Genomic DNA, 19,021 nt, shown 5'->3' with positions numbered 1-19,021 from the left:
GACTGCAGCATGCCAGGCTTCCCTGTCCCATCACCATCTCCCTGAGTTTGCTCAAACTCATGTCCATCAAGTCAGTGATGCCATCCGACCATCTCATCCTCTGTCCCCCCACTTTTCTTCCTGCCCTCAGTCTTTCCCAGCATCAGGGTCTTTTCCAGTGAGTTGGCTCTTTGCATCAGGTGGCCAAAGTATTGGAGCTTCAGCTTTAGCATCAGTCCTTCCAATGAATAGACAGGGTTGATTTCCTTTAGGATTGACTGGTTTGATCTCCTGGCAGTCCAAGGAACTCTGAAGAAGTCATCTCCAGCACCACAGTTTGAAAGCATCCGTTCTTAGGGGCTTACTAAATATTTGCTAAATGAATGCAGAAGGTTGATAGGTGGCCAACAAGGGGATCACTCAGCCTTTTTTTTTTTTTTTTTTTTTTTTTGCGGAGAGAGGGATGCTGATTGTAGGGGGCAGAAGAGCAGGGTGGAAAGAGCTGTCTGTTAGTGTGAGCATGATATTTGAATCCAGATCCTCTTAACCTTGGGTCCCTGCTTATCTGCCCCGCTGCCTTGTTCGCCTGTCATTCTTGAGGCACTTAGCCAGCAGGGGAGGGAAACAGACAACTTAGAGCAGTTGCTTTTCTGTAAGAATCCTGAATCTTTCCTTTGAGATGCTCTAAGGCAGCAGTTCCCGAGACTCATTTGGCAGGTGAGTCTGGGACATGCAGAGTTTGGAAAAAAATAAACACCAATAACAGCAGCAGCAGACCCCAGATCATTGTGTTTTGGATCCATGGTTTGAACCACTGCTCTTACGATTTGAAGTCCTACTTTTATTCTTCAAAGCTTCTTTAGCACACGGAGGTTTAGGGACAGAAATTCAGGTTTCGTTTTTAATAGGGGATTTTAGCCCTTGCTCCTTTAAGCCTCTTGCGTTCCAGGCAGCTGTGGGAATTTCAGTGGCTTTCTGGCTAGACTGCTGTGTAAGCTGTAGACGTTCCCACTTGGCCCCTGCAGGTGGCGACAGAGAGGAAGGGACGGTCTGGTTCTGAGGGAGGCACCTCGTGTAAGCTGTAGACGTTCCCACTTGGCCCCTGCAGGGGGCGACAGAGAGGAAGGGAAGGTCTGGTTCTGAGGGAGGCACCCCGCCCCACGTGCTGGGAGCAGGGAGTTTTGGTGCTGCCACCAGGCTACGCTGCTCCCTCGTCTGTTGGCTTTGCTTGTTCAGAAGCTCCTTGCTTCTCCCTTCATTCCTCTTAAACCCCAGCAGAGAGGCGAATTCCCTCAGGTTTAGTGGTCTGTGCCCGAGACCTGACTATCAATTATTCCACATGATTGGTGCCTACTGTTCGTTCCTACAATGCACATATTGTATTTCTCTGCTTACGGGAAGTTGCGTTTGCCAACTTTTTATTGCTTTACCTAAATTCTTGGCAGTCTTTTTTTTTTTTTTTGGTTTTGTTTTTAAATAACAGTGGTAGGAGTTCAAAGGGAACCACAGGTAAATGGTGGCATGCCCTTTTCCGCCCAACAGAAGACTCTTAGAGCTTGGGACGTTGTGGAATGGTCCTGCAGTAAAAGGACAGCAGAATGGGGTGATGTGGCTGGTAGAGAAAAAAAATGTAAAACTTGCAGTGGTAGAAAGTCACAAGACATGAACTCTAGGACTTCCCTGGTGGTATAGTGGATAAGAATCTGCTCGCCAATGCAGGGGACATGGGTTTGATCCCTGGTCCGGGACGACTTCATGTACCACAGGGCAGCTAAGCCCATGCACCTGCACTCTAGGGCCCGAGAGCCACAACGACTGAAGCCCCCGTGCCTAGAGCCCGTGGTCCACAACTGGAGAAGCTGCTGGAATGAGAAACCCAGAGATGCAGGAGACATGGGTTCCATCCCTGGGTCAGGAAGATCCCTTGGAGGAGGAAATGGCAGCCCGACCCAGTATTCTTTCCTGGGAAATCCCAAGGACAGAGGAGCCTGGCGGTGTACAGTCCATAGGGTCACAAAGAGTCAAACAAGACTGAGCAGCTGAGCACGCATGCACAATTTCTTAACACATCTCGTGACACAGACACTAAGTTTGAGAGTGTGGACTTGGAAGACAAGAAAGCTGAGGTCTGGGCTCTTCCCTCCTCCAGCTGTCTGCATGTGGGTCAGCTACTTACCTCTCTAGACTGAGTTTCCCCATCTGGACAACGGGGTCAAAACATGTATCCATGATGCTGTGGTGTAGATTCAACAAGATGTGCTTAACCTTTTAGCCTTTAAAACGTGTTGAGTGTTTGTTTAAAAAACAAACGAACCTCTCCAGTTAGGAAATGCTGCTTCAGGCTCTCTCTGTGCTCCTCTCAACACAGTTACCCGCCTTTTCTGACCTGCACTTCCTTGTCTCCATTCCCAGGCCACAGGCTTGGAATGTCCTTCGTGCCATTTACCAAGGGTTTTTTCTCCTCCTTTTAAGCAACATCTGAAATTGCTTTAAGAATGTTTCCTTGAATTTTTGAAACCAAATTCTTGTATTCTTTTTCAAAAAATATTTAGTTAATTAATTTGGCTGGGCTGGGTCTTTTGCAGCATGCAGGATCTTAGTTGTGGCTGGTGGGATCTAGTTACCTGACCAGGGATCAAACCCAGGTCCCCTGCATTGGAAGCACAAATCTTAGCCTTGACCACCAGGGAAGTTCCTTTTCTTGAATTCTTGTCCAGAACTGATATTCCCTCTAGAGATGAATCTGTGCATCTTTGGATCTATCTGCCCTGTGCTTCCCTTCCTTCTCTTCCCTTCCTCCATCCATCCTTTCCACCCTCTCTCCACCCTTCTCCCTCCTCTCTTCCTCTTTTCCTCAACCCCCAACCCCCTTCCATTTCTCAGTAAATATTTATTGAAAACCTGCTAAAGGACAGAGACTGCTAGGTGTATAAAATAATTAAGTTGGGCTCTTTGGCTGGGGGAGTGTGCTTTCCAGCTGGGATGATATGTGAGGACTGCCTGGGGTCGGAGTTGCTCTGCGGGTGGCCCAGTCCTTTATCCTTGCTCCTCCCCATGTGATTTCATGTAATGGGTCACTACGCCGTTCACATGATCAATGTTGTCTGTTTTGGGCCATGAGCTCCCTAGGAACAGAGATGAAGCCCCTTGTAACAACCAGGGCCTTGGGACACCATGATTAGAGAGTTAGTCAATGTGTAGACGACATAAGCCAGTGAGAAGGCGGGGTGTGTACATACAAACTGCAGAAAGAAGAAATTTGCTTGCAGGTTCCATATGCATGCCTTTCTTCCTCGTTTTCTTGCAGCTCCTGTCACATATAGAGAAACTTCGAACTTCAATGATAGACGATCTAAATGCAAGCAATGTCTTCTATAAGAAAAGGATAGAAGAACTAGGGCAGAGGCTCCAGGAACAGAACGAGCTGATCATCACTCAGAGACAGCAGGTATTTTGGTGTATATATATATATATATATATATACAGGCACCATTTTTCTGTAACCAGTGCAGCTTATTTAAGAACGTGTCTTTAGAGCATTTGTAAGTTGGATAAGATGAAGATAGAATATCTTCCCACCTCCTCACTCCCCATGGTTGTTTGTCCAAGTCAATAATTTTTTTTAAGTATTTTTGAAATACTATAGAGCAATCAGATTTATTCAGTTAGAATTCAGGATAAATGTGAAGGCACCTAAGACTTTCTTTCGCTAATTCCTTTGAGAAGCAGGTGAATCCAAATGCTGCTTTTATAAAACGTTTGTCTCCATGTCATTGAAGTCCACATGTCCTGTGTCTTTGGGGCATTTAGTGAAAAGGTTCGTTTCCTGAGCCGAGTATCTGTTGATCATCCAGTACATCCCTGTCTAGTTTCAAACATGGATCGCTGAAAGCCTGTTCCTCTTTGCAGATTAAAGAGTTCACCAGTAAACCGTTAAACAGTGTCAGTGAACCCAAAGGTAAGTGGACCAGGATCCCAGTGCTGAAGGCAAGCTGGGCCATCCTAACTGTGCGCTGAACATTGGTGAATGTGGGGCTAAGATGGTTCATAGGTGCTAAGATGACATTCCTCTAGTTATTTTGACTTGGGAGCTCTGTTACCACAACCCAGAGAGTTGAAGAATTTCAAATACCTAATCTGTCATCAAATGGTCTCCTGTCCTTTTTATCAGAGTATTGTTATGCACATAATACATGCTCAGTACCCCTGGATGAATGTGCAGTTAGATGACTTAGGATTAAAAGCGCAGAGTCCAGAGGCAGGCTGGGTTCAGCTCCCATCTCTTTGTAGCTTTGTGAGCCTCTGCCCCTGTTTCCTCAGCTCAGAAGCTGGAATATTAGTAGTATTTACATCATAGACTTGTTATGAGGATTAAATGGGAAAACATGTAAAGAGCACCTGTTAAATACTCATCAATGTTGGCTATTGTTATTGATAGTAAACTCTTAATTAGCCTAAAGTGCTATGGAGGCTCGATGTGCAATTCTGTGTTATGGTCTGCTGGGGTTGAAGGTTTGCTCTAAGTATAGTGGGGGGATATACAGCCTACTGAAAATAGCAATGATAGCCACCCATCTCCACAACATTCAGGAACTGGTCCAGAAGTGGGACTGGGAGTCAGAAGTACAGAGTCTCCCATCATAGCATCAAGCTTGCCTTCTGCCTGATTGCCTTCTGAGTGGTCCCAGTCTTGGTTCCCATCTGTCTCAGATAGTAGGGCATCTTTTGTCTACTTGAGGGATGCCAAATGGGAATTGGTACTGGGTGTATGGGTTGCATTTCCTCCCTGTTTCTGGGGTCATGAGAAATGCAGGCATGTCTTGGAAATATTGCAGGTTCAGTTGCAGACCACTGCAATACAACCAGTAATCACAATACAGTGAGTCACACAATTTTTTTTGATTTTCCAGTGTATATGAATTATGCTTATACTATACCATAGTCTATTAAGTGTACAATAGCATTATGTCTAAAAAATGCACATATACTGTATTGCTAAAAATGCTGTCACCTGACGATGCAGTGTTGCCACAAACCTTCACTTTGTAAAAGTGCAATAAGTGCAGTAAAATGAGATTGGCCTATATGTTGACCTAGACACTTGCTTTCCTTGTTTTAAGATCAAGTTTTGGAAAGGGTGGCTGTAACTTCTCTTGGAATAGTTACAGTTCAGATAATTAGGAAAACCTGAATAATTAGAATAAATATTTGAAAAATAATTTTAGGAACAAGTTAACTTTTAAGGGATTTATGTTAAGCATCTTTGTTGTAACAAGTCGCTACATGTTGGTACATTTCATGTATTGTATTTTGGGGGAAAATATTAGGATGTACACTAGCAAAATGTAACCCATAGCTTGTGGGTTTTGTTATTAATTTATCTTTTTTTATTTCAGGGAATCTTTTAACCTGGCAAACTTTTGAATCTAAGCCAACTGCCCCAACTGTATCAAGTAAGTTTCTGTAATAGGCTCAGGGTTCTAAAGATAGTTTTAAAGTGCTTAAACCCATATATAACTTCTACTTACTCTTTTTAGAGATGATTCTTGGAACATCAGTGTGTCTGGAGATTACATAATGATCTATTTTGATTCCTGGCCTTGACCTGGTTCTAAAATCCACTATTATAAATGTCCGTGTGATTTTGTGGTGGTTTTGGTTAGCCATACCTATTACCTTAACAGTTTGCCTAATAAAAGAATGGCTAAAATTTCCTTGGCACCACCCCAGTGCATGCTCTGGGTTTCCCAAGGCAAAGCACTGTGACAATGTGACTGTGTGTCGTGACCACATTTTGGCATCTCTGAGACCCCGTGCTACAGGGTTTGACCCAAGGCCCTTGGGTCAGTCACTCACAAAGTCACAGCACCGCTGTCTTCCAGAGCTGTCAGGATTTGGCTAGAATCCAAAAAGACATAATCTGTACAATTGAGAAATGGGTGGATTGTCTTCTTAATATTAGTTGAAATATTTTTGTTCCATTCAGAAAGCGTGTGAACAGGATCTGAATAGTAAGGGAGGGCCTGCCTCGAGGCTGGGCATGGAACGCCATGCATGTGGGCCCAGGACTTGTAATGATGAAAGGACACTAATGAGCATGTTTGGGAAGTGGGCACAATTGACTAGAAAGGCTGGTGGTTTTAAATGCTCAACTGCTTCTTGAGGCCTGTTGATGTTGGTCCTGGAAGCTGAAGAGGTTGAGAGATGCTGAGGAGGAGAGGACAATTGAAGTGCCAAGAGTGGAGCTAAGGGGAGAACAGAAGCATTTCAGAGAAGTATGGAAAAATTACAAGACGTTCAATTACTATTGTTTATATTTTAAATATACTTAGCACAATATTGGAGAAGGACATGGCAACCCACTCCAGTGTTCTTGCCTGGAGAATCCCAGGGACAGAGGAGCCTGGTGGGCTTCCGTCTATGGGGTCGCACAGAGTCGGACACGACTGACGCAACTTAGCAGCAGCAGCAGCAACAGCAACAGCAGCAGCACAATATTGGAACAGTTGTGCTAAGTCGGTTTAGTTGTGTCTGACTCTTTGCAGCCCCATGGATTGTAGCCCGCCAGGCTCCTCTGTCTATGGGATTTCCCAGGCAAGAATACTGGAGTGGGTTGCCATGCCCTCCTCCAGGGGATCTTCCTGACCCAGGGATTGAACCCGCACCTCTTAGTCTCCTGCATTAGCAGGTGGGTTCTTCACCACTAACCCACCTGGGAAGCCCACTGAAACAATAACATGTTCCAATAAAACTTTATTTACAAAAAAAGGCAGGTGTTGGTGTGTCTTATAGACTGTAGTTTGTCAAACCTGGATCTAGCTTAGCAAGTTGCAGATGGGTTCAAAGGCCATATTTCCAAAATCGTTAGCAGTTTACCCATAGTTAGAAGTTGAACACTTTCACACTAGCCATTGTAAAGATGAAATTTTATGCCTACAGGGGTAGCTGGGGCTTGTGACCAGTATTTCTTAGATAAGATTAGAATTAAAGATCTGTTTTTAATAAGCTGTGGAAAGAGTCAGTAAAGACAAATAGTTGAGAGAGGAACCTCAGATAGAAATTTCAGTATTATAAGAGAGGCAGTGGAATCTAATTTTCTGAGATATTTTGATGTAAAGAATGTTCAGTCTTACTTGAATCAGGTATACTCTTCTAAAGGCTCTAGCTGAATTAATGCCTTTAAAAGGCGTCTTTCAGCCCAGTGATTGGGGTAGTCTTAAAAATTGGTTTATTGTACATGAATATTCATAACAGCATTATTCTTAATAGTCAAAAAGTGGAAAAAGCCCTATTGGCCATCAACTAATGAATAGATAAATAAAATGTGGTCTGTCTACAAAATGGAATGTTATTTGGCCATAAAAAGACATGCTAATGCTGACACATGCTTCAACATGGATGAAACATGAAAACATGATGCTAAGTTAAAGTAAGCGGACTACAGAAGGTCACATAACGAATTGTAGGATTCCATTTATAAGTAAAGACCAGAATAGCAAATCCATAGAGATAGAAAGTAGATCCTTCGTTGCCCAGGCCTGCAGGGAGGGAGAGATGGGGCTAATAGAGATGGGTATTTGGGGAGGTGTACATGTAGTGAGTATGTTCAAAAACTTGAGAGTGGGTATGATTGTACACCTCTGTGTCTGTATTAAAACCCACTGACTTGTATATTTGAAAAGGGTGGATTGTATTTCAAATTGTTATAAATTTGGTTTAGGTTAGTTGGTGCTATCTTTGTCATTTGAAACATTTGTTCCCTCATGATCTGTATATTAATATACCTTGACTAATTTAATGAATACTCAGTTTATCCTCATGTTCAGATGTTGATGCTGTATATACAGGACCCTGTAATTACATTTTTATGCTTTTTCAGTGAATGCCACAGCTCCCCAGACACTGGATGCGAAGTCAAGTCTAACAATGGCACATGGTAAGTTTCAGCAAAGTCTCAGCGTTTTATATACAGTTTCCACCTGAGTTAGATAACTTATTAACTGAAAAGTTCTTCTGTGGGGATTATTTATGCAAACAAAACATTTTGATGAATACAAAACACTTAATAAAACTGCAGTCTTCCTATGTAATGTTACTATGAACTAGTCAAACCTACCAGTCATAAAGTAGAAAATGTCTCTATTGCTGGGCTCACAAGTAGAGATTTTTAACTCTGAATAGTTCTTGGAGCATTTGTGATTTTTGGTGGAAAGTAGTAGGTATCGGGTAAGAGGGTGACTTTCCTACTAGACCAGCCAACCAGCACATGCCACAGGGCATACGTGATTGTTTGTATAACTTTCAATGTGGCAGCTAATCACCTTTTTTTAAGCAAACAGTTTCAGGGATTGGTTGAGAAGATCTAGAAAAGACACGTGATGGAAACCAAAGGAAAAAGTAGGAACGCCTGGATGAAATTGTTGCCAGGATCCAGGTCTTGGACCAGGTCACAGGGTAATAATTGTTATTAACATGATCCAGTAGACAGGATGAATATTTATAAACATTTTTATACAAGTAAGGTGCTAGCAGTTTTTATGGTATGTTTTCAATATATTGTTTTCCTGTGGTCTGCTGTGTGTTAAATGAATTAAAGTGGGAGGGGGACCATCTTTTTCCTGTCTTACCTACAAATGTTTCGGGAATCTAATGATTACTTCATTCCACTTCTCTATTTAGCCTTTTACTTTGGACTTAAATCTATGGCCAGTTGAGTTGGTCTTTTTGTCTTCAGAAATATTGTGGTTCATGTATGATGGCCTTTTGTAATTATTCTCCTTACTCACTGACTGACTGATGAAGTATTTACTGTCCCTGATTTTTTTTCCTAAGATCACTTCAGGGGGATTGGTTCCCTTGGGCATGCGTTTATAATACGTAATGCATAAATTCTTCACATATTGGATGTTATTATTTTCAAGTGTTTAGAACATGCAGGGTTTTTTCCCTTTGAAGCAGTAACAGAGATAAATATGTGAATATATTCAATATGAATTATATATGAATATATGAGGAAATCATTTCTAACAATTATTGTCTATTCATATTATTTATGTCAGGTTAATATCTCTCTGTTGCCTCCTTTTTTAGGGTTGATTTTTATAAGGCATTGCTGGCTATTTCTTTTTGTACATCAACATGTGTTTTAGCTTCTTTTGTTTCCCCTTTGTTATTGCTAGCCTCCTATCTGACATTATACGAGAGCCGTGTTTTTGTTGTTTATATCTTTGGTGCCCGAGCAGGGACACATATGGTAGGCATGGAATGCTATCTGGGGCTGATTCCTGGGTCCCAACAAGTCTGTCAGCGTTAGAGCATCGTGTTCTGTGTGGATCCCGCCCTGCCCAGGCTGGGGCTGCATGAATTAGCCATGCTCCCTTGCTGGCATCTGCTGTGATTGAAATGCTCATTTTAAATGCCAGACTGGCCTGAGGCCCACAGCCCTTGGATTGGGATCAAAGCTGATTTGTGAGCATCTCAATGGTTAGGAGTGAGGAGCCGGCTTGGCGGGGGCCCACTGCCCCTGCCCCCAGCCACGGCAGCTTCCCCAGGTGCAGGGGGTTGGAGGGGATAGGGAGGGTTGGTCATGGATTGCACAACATTAATTAGCCCAGCTTCCTCTCTGTCTTTCCTTTTGTTCCATCATAAACCTTGATGAGGTCCTTTACCATGAAAAAATCTCATGATTACTCACCAGCTGAGGTTGGGTTCCCCGAGACACAGGCTGTGGGGTGGAGGTTTGTAGGTGAGATTTGGGCACTGCTCTCAGATGACACCCATGAGAGAAGCAGGGTTGGGCGTTAAAGGGACGTTGATCCCAGAGGTAGCTGCAGTAGAGGTCTCAACAGGTCTGACTGGGAGTTTTAGAGGTGGGAGGGGCATTGTGGAGTTGTCCAGAGTCGAGGTGAACAGTTATAAGATATGCGTTGCCCTAGAGAGAGGGGTACTGGCTGCTCCTTTCTGCTGAGACAGGCAAAAATTAGCAGCAAAAGGTGGCAGGAGAGCACTGGATGTGAATTATTGGTGCCGATGAATTTGTTGACAGAGTAGGGAATGTGCAGAAGAGATTGGAGGGATGTTGGTTGAGGTTGCTTATGGCAACCACTGAGTGATGGACTGAAGCTGTTTGGGTCGTTCTTGCGGCATTTCATAGCTGCTGAATGTTCAGAGACTGAGCATGGCAGGGTTGGAGAGCTGAGCTGCAGGAAGAATTCAAAGAATCTGAGCTGGGAGATCAGTTGGTGATGTTAGACATAGTCTGAGAGATTCCTAGTCTGTCCTTGAATGGTCTCCTCTCCTTTGTGACAGGCTTCCCAGGTGGCTCAGTGGTAGAGAATCTGCCTGCCAAGCTGGAGATGTGGGTTCAGTCCCTGGGTCAGGAAGATCCCCTGGAGAAGGAAATGGCAACCCACTCCAGTATTCCTCCCTGGAGAATCCCATGGACAGAGGAGCTTGGTGGGCTACTGTCCGTGGGGTTGCAAAGAGTCAGACACGACTGAGCAACTAAGCAAGAGATTCCTTACCTAGGGATTAGGGTTATGGTGATGAAATGGGAGGGAGTGAACATAACAGCTGTTCCATGGGATTGGTGGAAAGGCTGTGCGGGTGATTGGGGAGCAAAGGAGAGAGAAAGGCCAGAACATGATGAGCTCAGGTACTGGCTGGGTGATGTCTGGAAGACAAACCAAATGGGCATCAGTGGGAAGGCACTGGAGCTTCATGGCCAAGAGCCAGGAGTTTGGAAGCAGTCTGGATTCATGGTTGAGTCATGAGACTGTGGACTTGGGTTTCCTTGTTTGCCAGATGGGGAGAAGGGTCTTGGCTACTCCACTGGGCTGTGGTCAGGATGGATGAGGCAAGGCCTTTGGAGCAGAAGTCGCTGAGCATGCACAGGCTAAACATTAGCTTCTAGGGTGGAGCGATCAAGTCCAACAAAGTCAGCCAGTGGAGAAAGGGCTGGGTGAAGAACTGGGGGTTTTTCTTCTGGAGGTAATGGTGGGAGACTGACATAAAGATTTTTCTGGAAGCCTCTGAGCGTTTCAACTCTTACCCTGGAGGTCTCAGCTTATAAAGCATGAGGATGGCAGGCCTTCCATCCCAAATTTGGGATATCAGCCTGCTTTCGGTGCTCTGGGGTCTGGTCAACCTCACTTCCTCAGCCTTTATTATTGTAGGAGCCCAGATTCAGGAATCTGTCCTTCCCCTGCCTTCTGCATCACGGTAGGAAATGTCAGATTTTGACCATTAATCCTGACTCAAGAAAGATAAATCATAGGATTATCCCTATAATATAATAAGTATGTATATTATGATATTGTAAGATTTTATAAAAGTTTTCCTCATAACTTTTATTTTTGTCTTTTTCAGAAATTACAATAAAATATAAACTATGTGACTTAAAAAAATGAAATTAGCTATCCTCTTAAATCTCTGTTTTCAGCAGTTCAAATTAGGAGAATACTTGTGTAACCTTACTTTTTTAATTTTTAAACTTTTTATTGAAGTATAGTTAACATATAATATTATATTATTTGCAGGTATACAATATAATGATTTGATATTTGTATATGTTGCAAAATAATCACCACGTCTAGTTAACGTCCACCACCACCCGTAGTTACACATGTATAACTTTAAAATCTTGATGCTGAATAATAAATTCAAAAGCACATTTGTGGTGTTCACCACTTGTGTTACAGGGTTCAAATCACATGCTCCTTTGTGGTGGGGCCATGTTTATGTTTCAGAATTAAAGTGGAATCCTATTTACTGATACACTGTGTGCTGACAGTTCATTTGAAAGTAGTTTAAAATGCATTTCTCCCATATAGTCAGTGTTAGAGATGTTGAGTATATTGCTGAACTAGCTGTAAGAGCCTAGTTATAAACACTTAAATATAGCTATTATATATATGTGTGTGTTTATGTATATATATTTTTATATGCCTAAAATAGAGTACCATAAATACCCTTTAATAAATTAGAAGACCTTCAAAGTAGGAAGTAGTAAATCTGAGATAATACATGCAAAGCACTTAGGTCTGTGCCTGGAAGCCCAGGGAGTAATTGGTGGCCACTATTACCCTCCCAGTCACCCACCCTGGGGTCTGGTGGTGGAATGAAATGGCTTCTGTTTGTGGGAGCCCGTGAACGGCTCTCTGTTCAGGCAACCTGTGTCAGCCTCCAGGCTGAAAATGAGTGAACCAGGCACCTCCTAAGCCAGGCTTTTGGTTGCATTTCCCTCTGTGCCCTAATGCCTGACTGCTGTGGTTAGTTAGACCTTCAGCCAAACCCTGCCCTCCTCTTCCCTCTGCTGATAGATGGGGTTTGCTTTATCCATGCTGCCCTAGGTTTTCTTGTGTGTGCACGGTGACATTTCCCTGGGAAGTCACCCAGAGACTTCATCTCCCCCGCTCACTCTTCTGGGGTGGGATTGGGAAGAGCCCACCTTCATCTGTCATCTGTTGATGACAGCTTTACCCCGTTGATTTTCTGGGAGCACATGAAACGTTGTTTAGGGACACAGAGGTGTATGATGAGAGTGGGTCTAAGTCCTCCTGCTGATCCCAAGAGACCTCTTCTTGCCCTTCTACTATTCTGGTCCTTCTACTCGAAGGCCCTGGGGCTAAAAAGAAGTGGGAACCCCAGGGCCCTGGGAATTTTTTATGTTTTTATCTTTGGAAATTGAAATTGTTTCAATAATTTTCTATTTAGCTACCTGATTAAGATATAAGGAAAAAATACATATATTTTTTTATATAAGGAAAAATATAGATATAAGATATAAGAACATGTATATAAGATATAGGGAAATATATATATATATTATATAAGGGAAATATATATGTGTCAAAAATATTTTTAGGGATAAGTGAAGAAGAACTTCTGTAGTTGTGTCCTTGTGCCTTAAAGAAATCATGTCTGGCACTAAGTTGATGAGCAAGAAATTTTAACCTAATTATTTAAAAATATAATTTCCTGAGAGTGAAGTTAACAGAAAATACATAGAAAGGGCGGATACTGTGGAAAAGTAACCAGCTTTAACTGACTGCCTTGCCTTAACATTTTTTTCCCATTTCAGGCCTGCTATTTCAGGCCTGGTTAAAGTACAATGGAACGATGTCTTTCAAAATTGTTTGAAAGGAACTAACTTTACTTTGCTGTTGTCCTGTCTGTACTTTTCTTATTTTTCCTCGTTAATAGAACAGGCATTCTCATCGCACATACTGGAACCAATAGAAGAACTTTCAGAGGAAGAAAAAGGTAACAATGAGCTTGATCAGGGTTTATATCTGCATCAGTCACATTTAGATGCTAAAACCCAAGCTTTGAAAGTACTTGAGTCTTATCGTAGGGTATCAAAATTAGGAAGGCATTTATGTTTGGATTACATTCCCAATCTGTCTGTAGTATTCTGGCATCCTGTTCCCATAATGTGCTGTTATAGTTCCTCCCTGCCTTACTGTTTTTTTAGCATATGAGTAAGAAATTTTCTATGTCAGGGAACTTGAAAAAAAATTTTAAGCCATATTCAGTGCCAAGATTTTCTGATCAGGTGAAAAATTGACAGTTTCGTGCCAGATTATATAAAAATATCAATACCACAATAGGCATTTCTCATACCCTGAATCTACCAAATGAATAAGTAAAGTGCCCGTTTCAAAAACTGTTTTTAATAGCAAGGAAGGCATAATGTCTAAGCTCTGAATGTGGAATATTTACATGCAGAATATCTCAATGGCAGAATTTGAGAGCAGTTACAGGTTTGGGGAGTTAATTAAAGTTATTACTGCTTCCTCATTTTATTTGGCAGTAATAATAAAAATTATTTCCTATCAACTAATTTTTAAAGTTTGTGAATGTTTATTTACATTATTAATAGTATTTCCTAATGACTTAGAGACCCTAAAACAATTATATTTGGATCAGTTTATCATAATTTTCTCCTTAGTAATGCTTTACCATATTTTACTTCTTTCAGTCAGTTCAGTTCAGTTCAGTTGCTCAGTCGTGTCCGACTCTTTGCGACCCCATGAATTGCAGCACGCCAAGCCTCCCTGTCCATCACCAACTCTCGGAGTTCACTCAAACTCACATCCATCGAGTTGGTGATGCCATCCAGCCGTCTCATCCTCTGTCATCCCCTTCTCCTCCTGCCCCCAATCCCTCCCAGCATCAGAGTCTTTTCCAATGAGTCAACTCTTTGCATGAGGTGGCCAAACTACTGGAGTTTCAGCTTTAGCATCATTCCTTCCAAAGAAATCCCAGGGCTGATCTCCTTCAGAATGGATTGGTTGGATCTCCTTGCAGTCCAAAGGACTCTCAAGAGTCTTCTCCAACACCACAGTTCAAAAGCATCAATTCTCAAATTGTTAATATTTATATGGGCTGTGGTTGTATCATTTTTGTTAGGAAGAAAAGTAAAATTATACATTCTAATATGTAAATTCTTAATGTTATAACTTCTGTGTTCTCTAGACTTGTCCCAATTTTTTTTTTTTTTTTTGTATAAGGATACAGATTGAGAAGGGACTAAATCAAGCATATCTGTAACATCTGCATGATATTTTTTTCTCATTTTACTTGCATGTAACGTGCTTGCTTTTTCATAAGTATCATTTATTGATGTCCGGAACACAAGATCCCTTATTCTTGGAAGAATCCCAATGAAAATGTCAGGAGGTTCATAGATAGGGTCCAAAATTTTGAAACTAGTGTCTCCAGTTACATAGTTTGTACTGTTTAAAATGAGTCAGCTAGGTTCCAAGAGGACTCCTGGTTTGTCCATCATCACCATTTCAGTTCTAGGTTTCACCCACTGCACATTCTGCCTGGGCTTCTTTTAGGTTTCTTCTACTCAGACAATGTAAGGTTTGCGTTGCTGATGGCAAACACCATCATTGGCTGTTGCCACATTTAGGGAGCCAAGCTGGGAAACTCATCTTTGCCACCCATTGTGTGTTCAGACACAGCTCTGGTGGAGATGGGTGAGTGCTGAGGACCACTGGGATCAACTGAGTCCCAGCGCACTGTTACAGAAACCAGTGACTGCATCTTTCTAGTGCCTCTGTGGAGCCAGCCGGCTAGCAGCAGACTAATTGCCATCAATAAATTCCTCTGCTTGTACTAACATTTGCAGACAAATGCCTGTGCAGCTGAATTTTGGCAGTGATTTGCAAAAACACTACAGCTTTTTTACCAAGAATTAACTCATCCTTTGAGGCAGACTTGATCTCATTTCCGTTGGATGTTAGAATGCGAGGGCCAGGAGGGATCTCAGGGGTTACTTTATTTTTCAGAAACCTGGAACACAAGGGGATTAGGAGCTTGCTCCAGGTCATTGAGTTTAATTAGTGACAGTGGCTGGGCCTAAGGTCTAGGTTTTCTGTTTTCCATGGTTTAATGCAAAGGACAAAGTGATGGAGGAAGGCAAACAGGTCCAGCCTTTGCAGGACTGGCTGGGTGGCCTTTGGGGAATTCTCTACCTCTCTGGTTTTAGAGTCCTGTGAGTAATGAGGAAATTGAGTACTAGACGATCAAGTCCCTTCCAACTCAGAAATTCTGTTGCGTGTTGCTTTTTGTTTTGTTTAACTGCTTGCTTTGCACTACAATTATTTGCTCACCATGAATGGTATGGTGCGTTAATGAGTCTGATATAACTGATTACATGTATGGGCTATTATGCGTTAGCCTGGCCATCTGCTTGGGCATGCTTCACGTTTTTTAATTAGAGGAAATGCGGACTTCTAGAATAGTTTGTCTTGATCTTGGTGAAACAATATGTGCTTTACCTAAAATCTTCAGCTCTGATCGTCTTTCAAGTCATTCATTTCACCTTTACAGAAAAGGTTTATCTTTATTATCTTTTCCTATCTATTCTACCTTCTTTCTCTTGCTTCTGTCTTGCCAGCCCCAGGCTCATAAGACTTCTTCGTATAAAAGTTTTTCTAATTATTCACAAATGACTTTCCAAAGTGAGCACCTACTTATGAAGGAATTTAAGGACAGAGGGAAATCTTTTATCATTTGGGGGAACTTAGGCATCAAAATGAACTTGTCATCAGGGCTGAAGGTGAACTTGGACCAGCCAGCAAATGAATTGAGTTACCTCTATCAACGGCCTTGCAACTCTTCTAGACTGTGGCCAGTCCATTCCCGGTGTCGCTTGAGCCCTGCTTGTGGCCCTGTGTCCCGGAGCCTCTCTTCAGACTGTGCTTCTGTGTTGTTTTTTTTTGTATCTGAGGTGCTGGCCAAAGAATTATCTTTGCCTAGCTCAGGTGCATCTATTTCAATAGTAGCTCTATGACTTCCAGGCTCTCTCTTGGTACTTTTTACTTTCAGCCCTGGACAGTTGCAGACTTGATGGCCAACCAGCAGCCAAAGTCAGCGGCAGCCGTGTCTGCAGCTAAGCCCTCTAGGTTTTGATGGACTCAGTTCCTAGGGCAGAAGTTCTTTTTTTTTTTTTTTTTTTTTTGTAGTTTCAGAATATTGGGAAAACAGCAGCATAAATGCTGAGAATATAAAATTTAAGAGTACATCTGACTTTTATCCATATAGACTCATATAAAATTTCATAATTTTGATTTAGTGAGCCACGGTAGCAAAGTGTAGAAAAGCATCATCATGCAGGTTTTTCCCTGCTATTTAATGGACCAATAATAATGTGGCTAATTTTGCCTGAAATTTGTTAACAATGGACAGAAATATTCTTTACTGTTGGAATTGAATTAGTTTAGAAAGCATCTTAACCAAAAGGCATGTTGTTAAGATATTCTGCAAATCCACGTGCCATGGGAACCTAAAAATCCCATCTGCTGAGGCAGGTGAGACCTTCAAAGAGTGGAGTCTCTGTGGGGACCTGCAGCCCCACACCTGGGCAGTGGAATTTGGTGCCACTTTCTTTGGGTGAAATTCTTTTGTTAGGAGAACAGGCTTCAAAGTGACGATAGTACCATCATCACCTTCTCCAGATCTGCCTATGGTGTTCACTAAGAGTCTGAACTGCCCAGCAGTGAGGCTGTTTCCTAAGCCTTCATTTTCCTTTGACACAAGCACTCGGTTGTTCAAGGTCATACAGTCCTGCCCCTTTCTCCAAACCTTCTTAAACTAGACATTTTTTTCTGGAAGGAAATAAAAGGAATAAGGAAGGACACATTAAGAGACTCTGTCCTGTTATTTTTTGTTTCAAACTTTAGGTTGTTTTAAGCAAAATGTACTTTTCCTAAGACTTTTGTTAATTTCTTTTTCATTTTGGTAAGTATTTTGAGAGAGATCATAATCTTCACATTTTGAAATTTTATGTGAACTTAACATCCACTAAATTTATTACATAAAACTTAATTATTTAAAAGAAATAAGGCTTTTTCTTCATTAGATAATACCTAAATTCTAACTGGATTTAGGAGAGATGATTTCTTTAGGAAGCAGTAAAAATAATTTTAGGGTAAAACATTAAACTTCTAAATACTTTTTTTTTTCCATTTTGCTTCTCTAGAGACTTATTTCTCACATTACTTATCTAGCCATAATTTGGTTGAGTAATCAAGAAAAAGTCTTTGAAGATCCTGAAGTTTTGAAGCAGGCTTAAGATAATTTTAAAAGCTATAATACTTAAGGATTATATATTATGCTGAATGACTAAAATATTCAAAGACTTGAAAACATTATAAATGCTTGCTTGCTGTTTAGAAGTTGTTTTTTTGCCATTTTCTGCTTAGAGGTTTGATACATTTGTTTAATTCCTTTTTACACATTATAAAAACCTTATTTTAGGAAAAGAAAATGAACAGAAATTAAATGACAACAAGATACATATAAGGAAAACTTTGAAGAATAACCCTTCCCTCACTAAAGAAATAAGAACCGTCTTGGAGCAGAGTTTGGTGGAGAAACTGGAAACCTTGGGAATTAATGCAGTAAGTTCACTCACTTTGGGAATATTTACTGGTTAAGTTTTATTTTGTTTTCTAAATAATAAATGATCAGAGAAGAGGAGGTAGCATGCCAGTTCTGTTACATTTGGAGACCAGAGCCTAATGCGACATGATTCATTAAACACTTTGCTGGCATTCACTGTGTGCCTGACACCTTTCAGAGAGCTTTCCCAGTGTTAACTCATTTAAACATAGAGATTGATCTCTGAGGTAAGTGGCAGTCAGTTCATCTGCATTTTGCAGAGGTGAAGTCATTGATGCAAGTCACATGTTAGTGATGAAGGAGCCAGGATTTGCCTCTAGGCAGTTGCCGAGCTGCTTACATTCTGATGTTAGCTCCAAACTGTGTCTATTACAAAATCAGCAGCACTTATTAAATGAATGGGTGAATGAATTGTATTTCATGGTGTTGCCAGATTGAATGGTTGCATACATAAAATACACAAACTTAATTGAACAACCTGAATTTATATATTATATATGCATATGAGTATACATATTACGTGTGTGTGTGAATGTGTAATGCGAAAGTATGCATACCTGTGTGCGTGGCTTGTGCAGTTGTGTGCACATGAACATGTGTGCATTGTGTACATGCATGCATGCGTGTTTATGTGTGCAGATGCACGTGCTGTTTGTGCATGTTGATCTGTGTGTATATATTTATTCATGTGTGCACAGGTACATGAATCTGTATGCATACATGCATATATGTATATCTACACATGTGCATACATTTGTGTGTATCTGAATGTATGTGTGTATACAAAGATGTGTATTTACAGATGTGTATGTATGTGGGGGGTGTGTGCATGGTCTGTAACTAACCCCCAGGTCAAGAAATCCATCATTTCCAATATCCTAGCAGACTCTGTTTGGCTTTCCTAAGTCGATATTGCTCTGTACTCCCCAACCAGAGGCAGTGGCTATTCAGATTTAGTTTTGTTTGTTCTTAAACCTCATATGAGTGGAATCCTACACCGTGTAGTATTTGTGTCATTTGTTTTGCTTATGATTTTTTCTTTAAGATTCATTGATATTATTTCATTTCACAGTAGTTTGTACTGTAATATTGTGTTGTATAAATACACTACATTTTATCTGTTCTC

General features: G+C 41.4%; 1 protein-coding gene across 2 annotated transcripts in view; it reads left to right on the top strand.

The window, feature by feature from the left end:
• The window catches only part of DZIP1 (DAZ interacting zinc finger protein 1), a 48,216-nt gene that overhangs the window by 18,289 nt on the left and 10,906 nt on the right, over positions 1 to 19,021 (top strand). The window contains exons 11-16 of one of the 2 annotated variants that reach the window (XM_040267352.1): positions 3,287 to 3,427; positions 3,889 to 3,937; positions 5,376 to 5,432; positions 7,859 to 7,915; positions 13,183 to 13,242; positions 17,752 to 17,894. In XM_040267352.1, coding sequence (XP_040123286.1) covers positions 3,287 to 3,427; positions 3,889 to 3,937; positions 5,376 to 5,432; positions 7,859 to 7,915; positions 13,183 to 13,242; positions 17,752 to 17,894 — 507 coding nt within the window. The remainder of the gene's footprint in view (positions 1 to 3,286; positions 3,428 to 3,888; positions 3,938 to 5,375; positions 5,433 to 7,858; positions 7,916 to 13,182; positions 13,243 to 17,751; positions 17,895 to 19,021) is intronic. The other variant, XM_040267354.1, reaches the window with a different exon arrangement.

Source organism: Oryx dammah, unplaced genomic scaffold (assembly GCF_014754425.2).
Source record: "Oryx dammah isolate SB20612 unplaced genomic scaffold, SCBI_Odam_1.1 HiC_scaffold_24, whole genome shotgun sequence".
Lineage (NCBI taxonomy): Eukaryota > Metazoa > Chordata > Mammalia > Artiodactyla > Bovidae > Oryx > Oryx dammah.
This window is presented reverse-complemented; position numbering and strand designations above follow the sequence as displayed.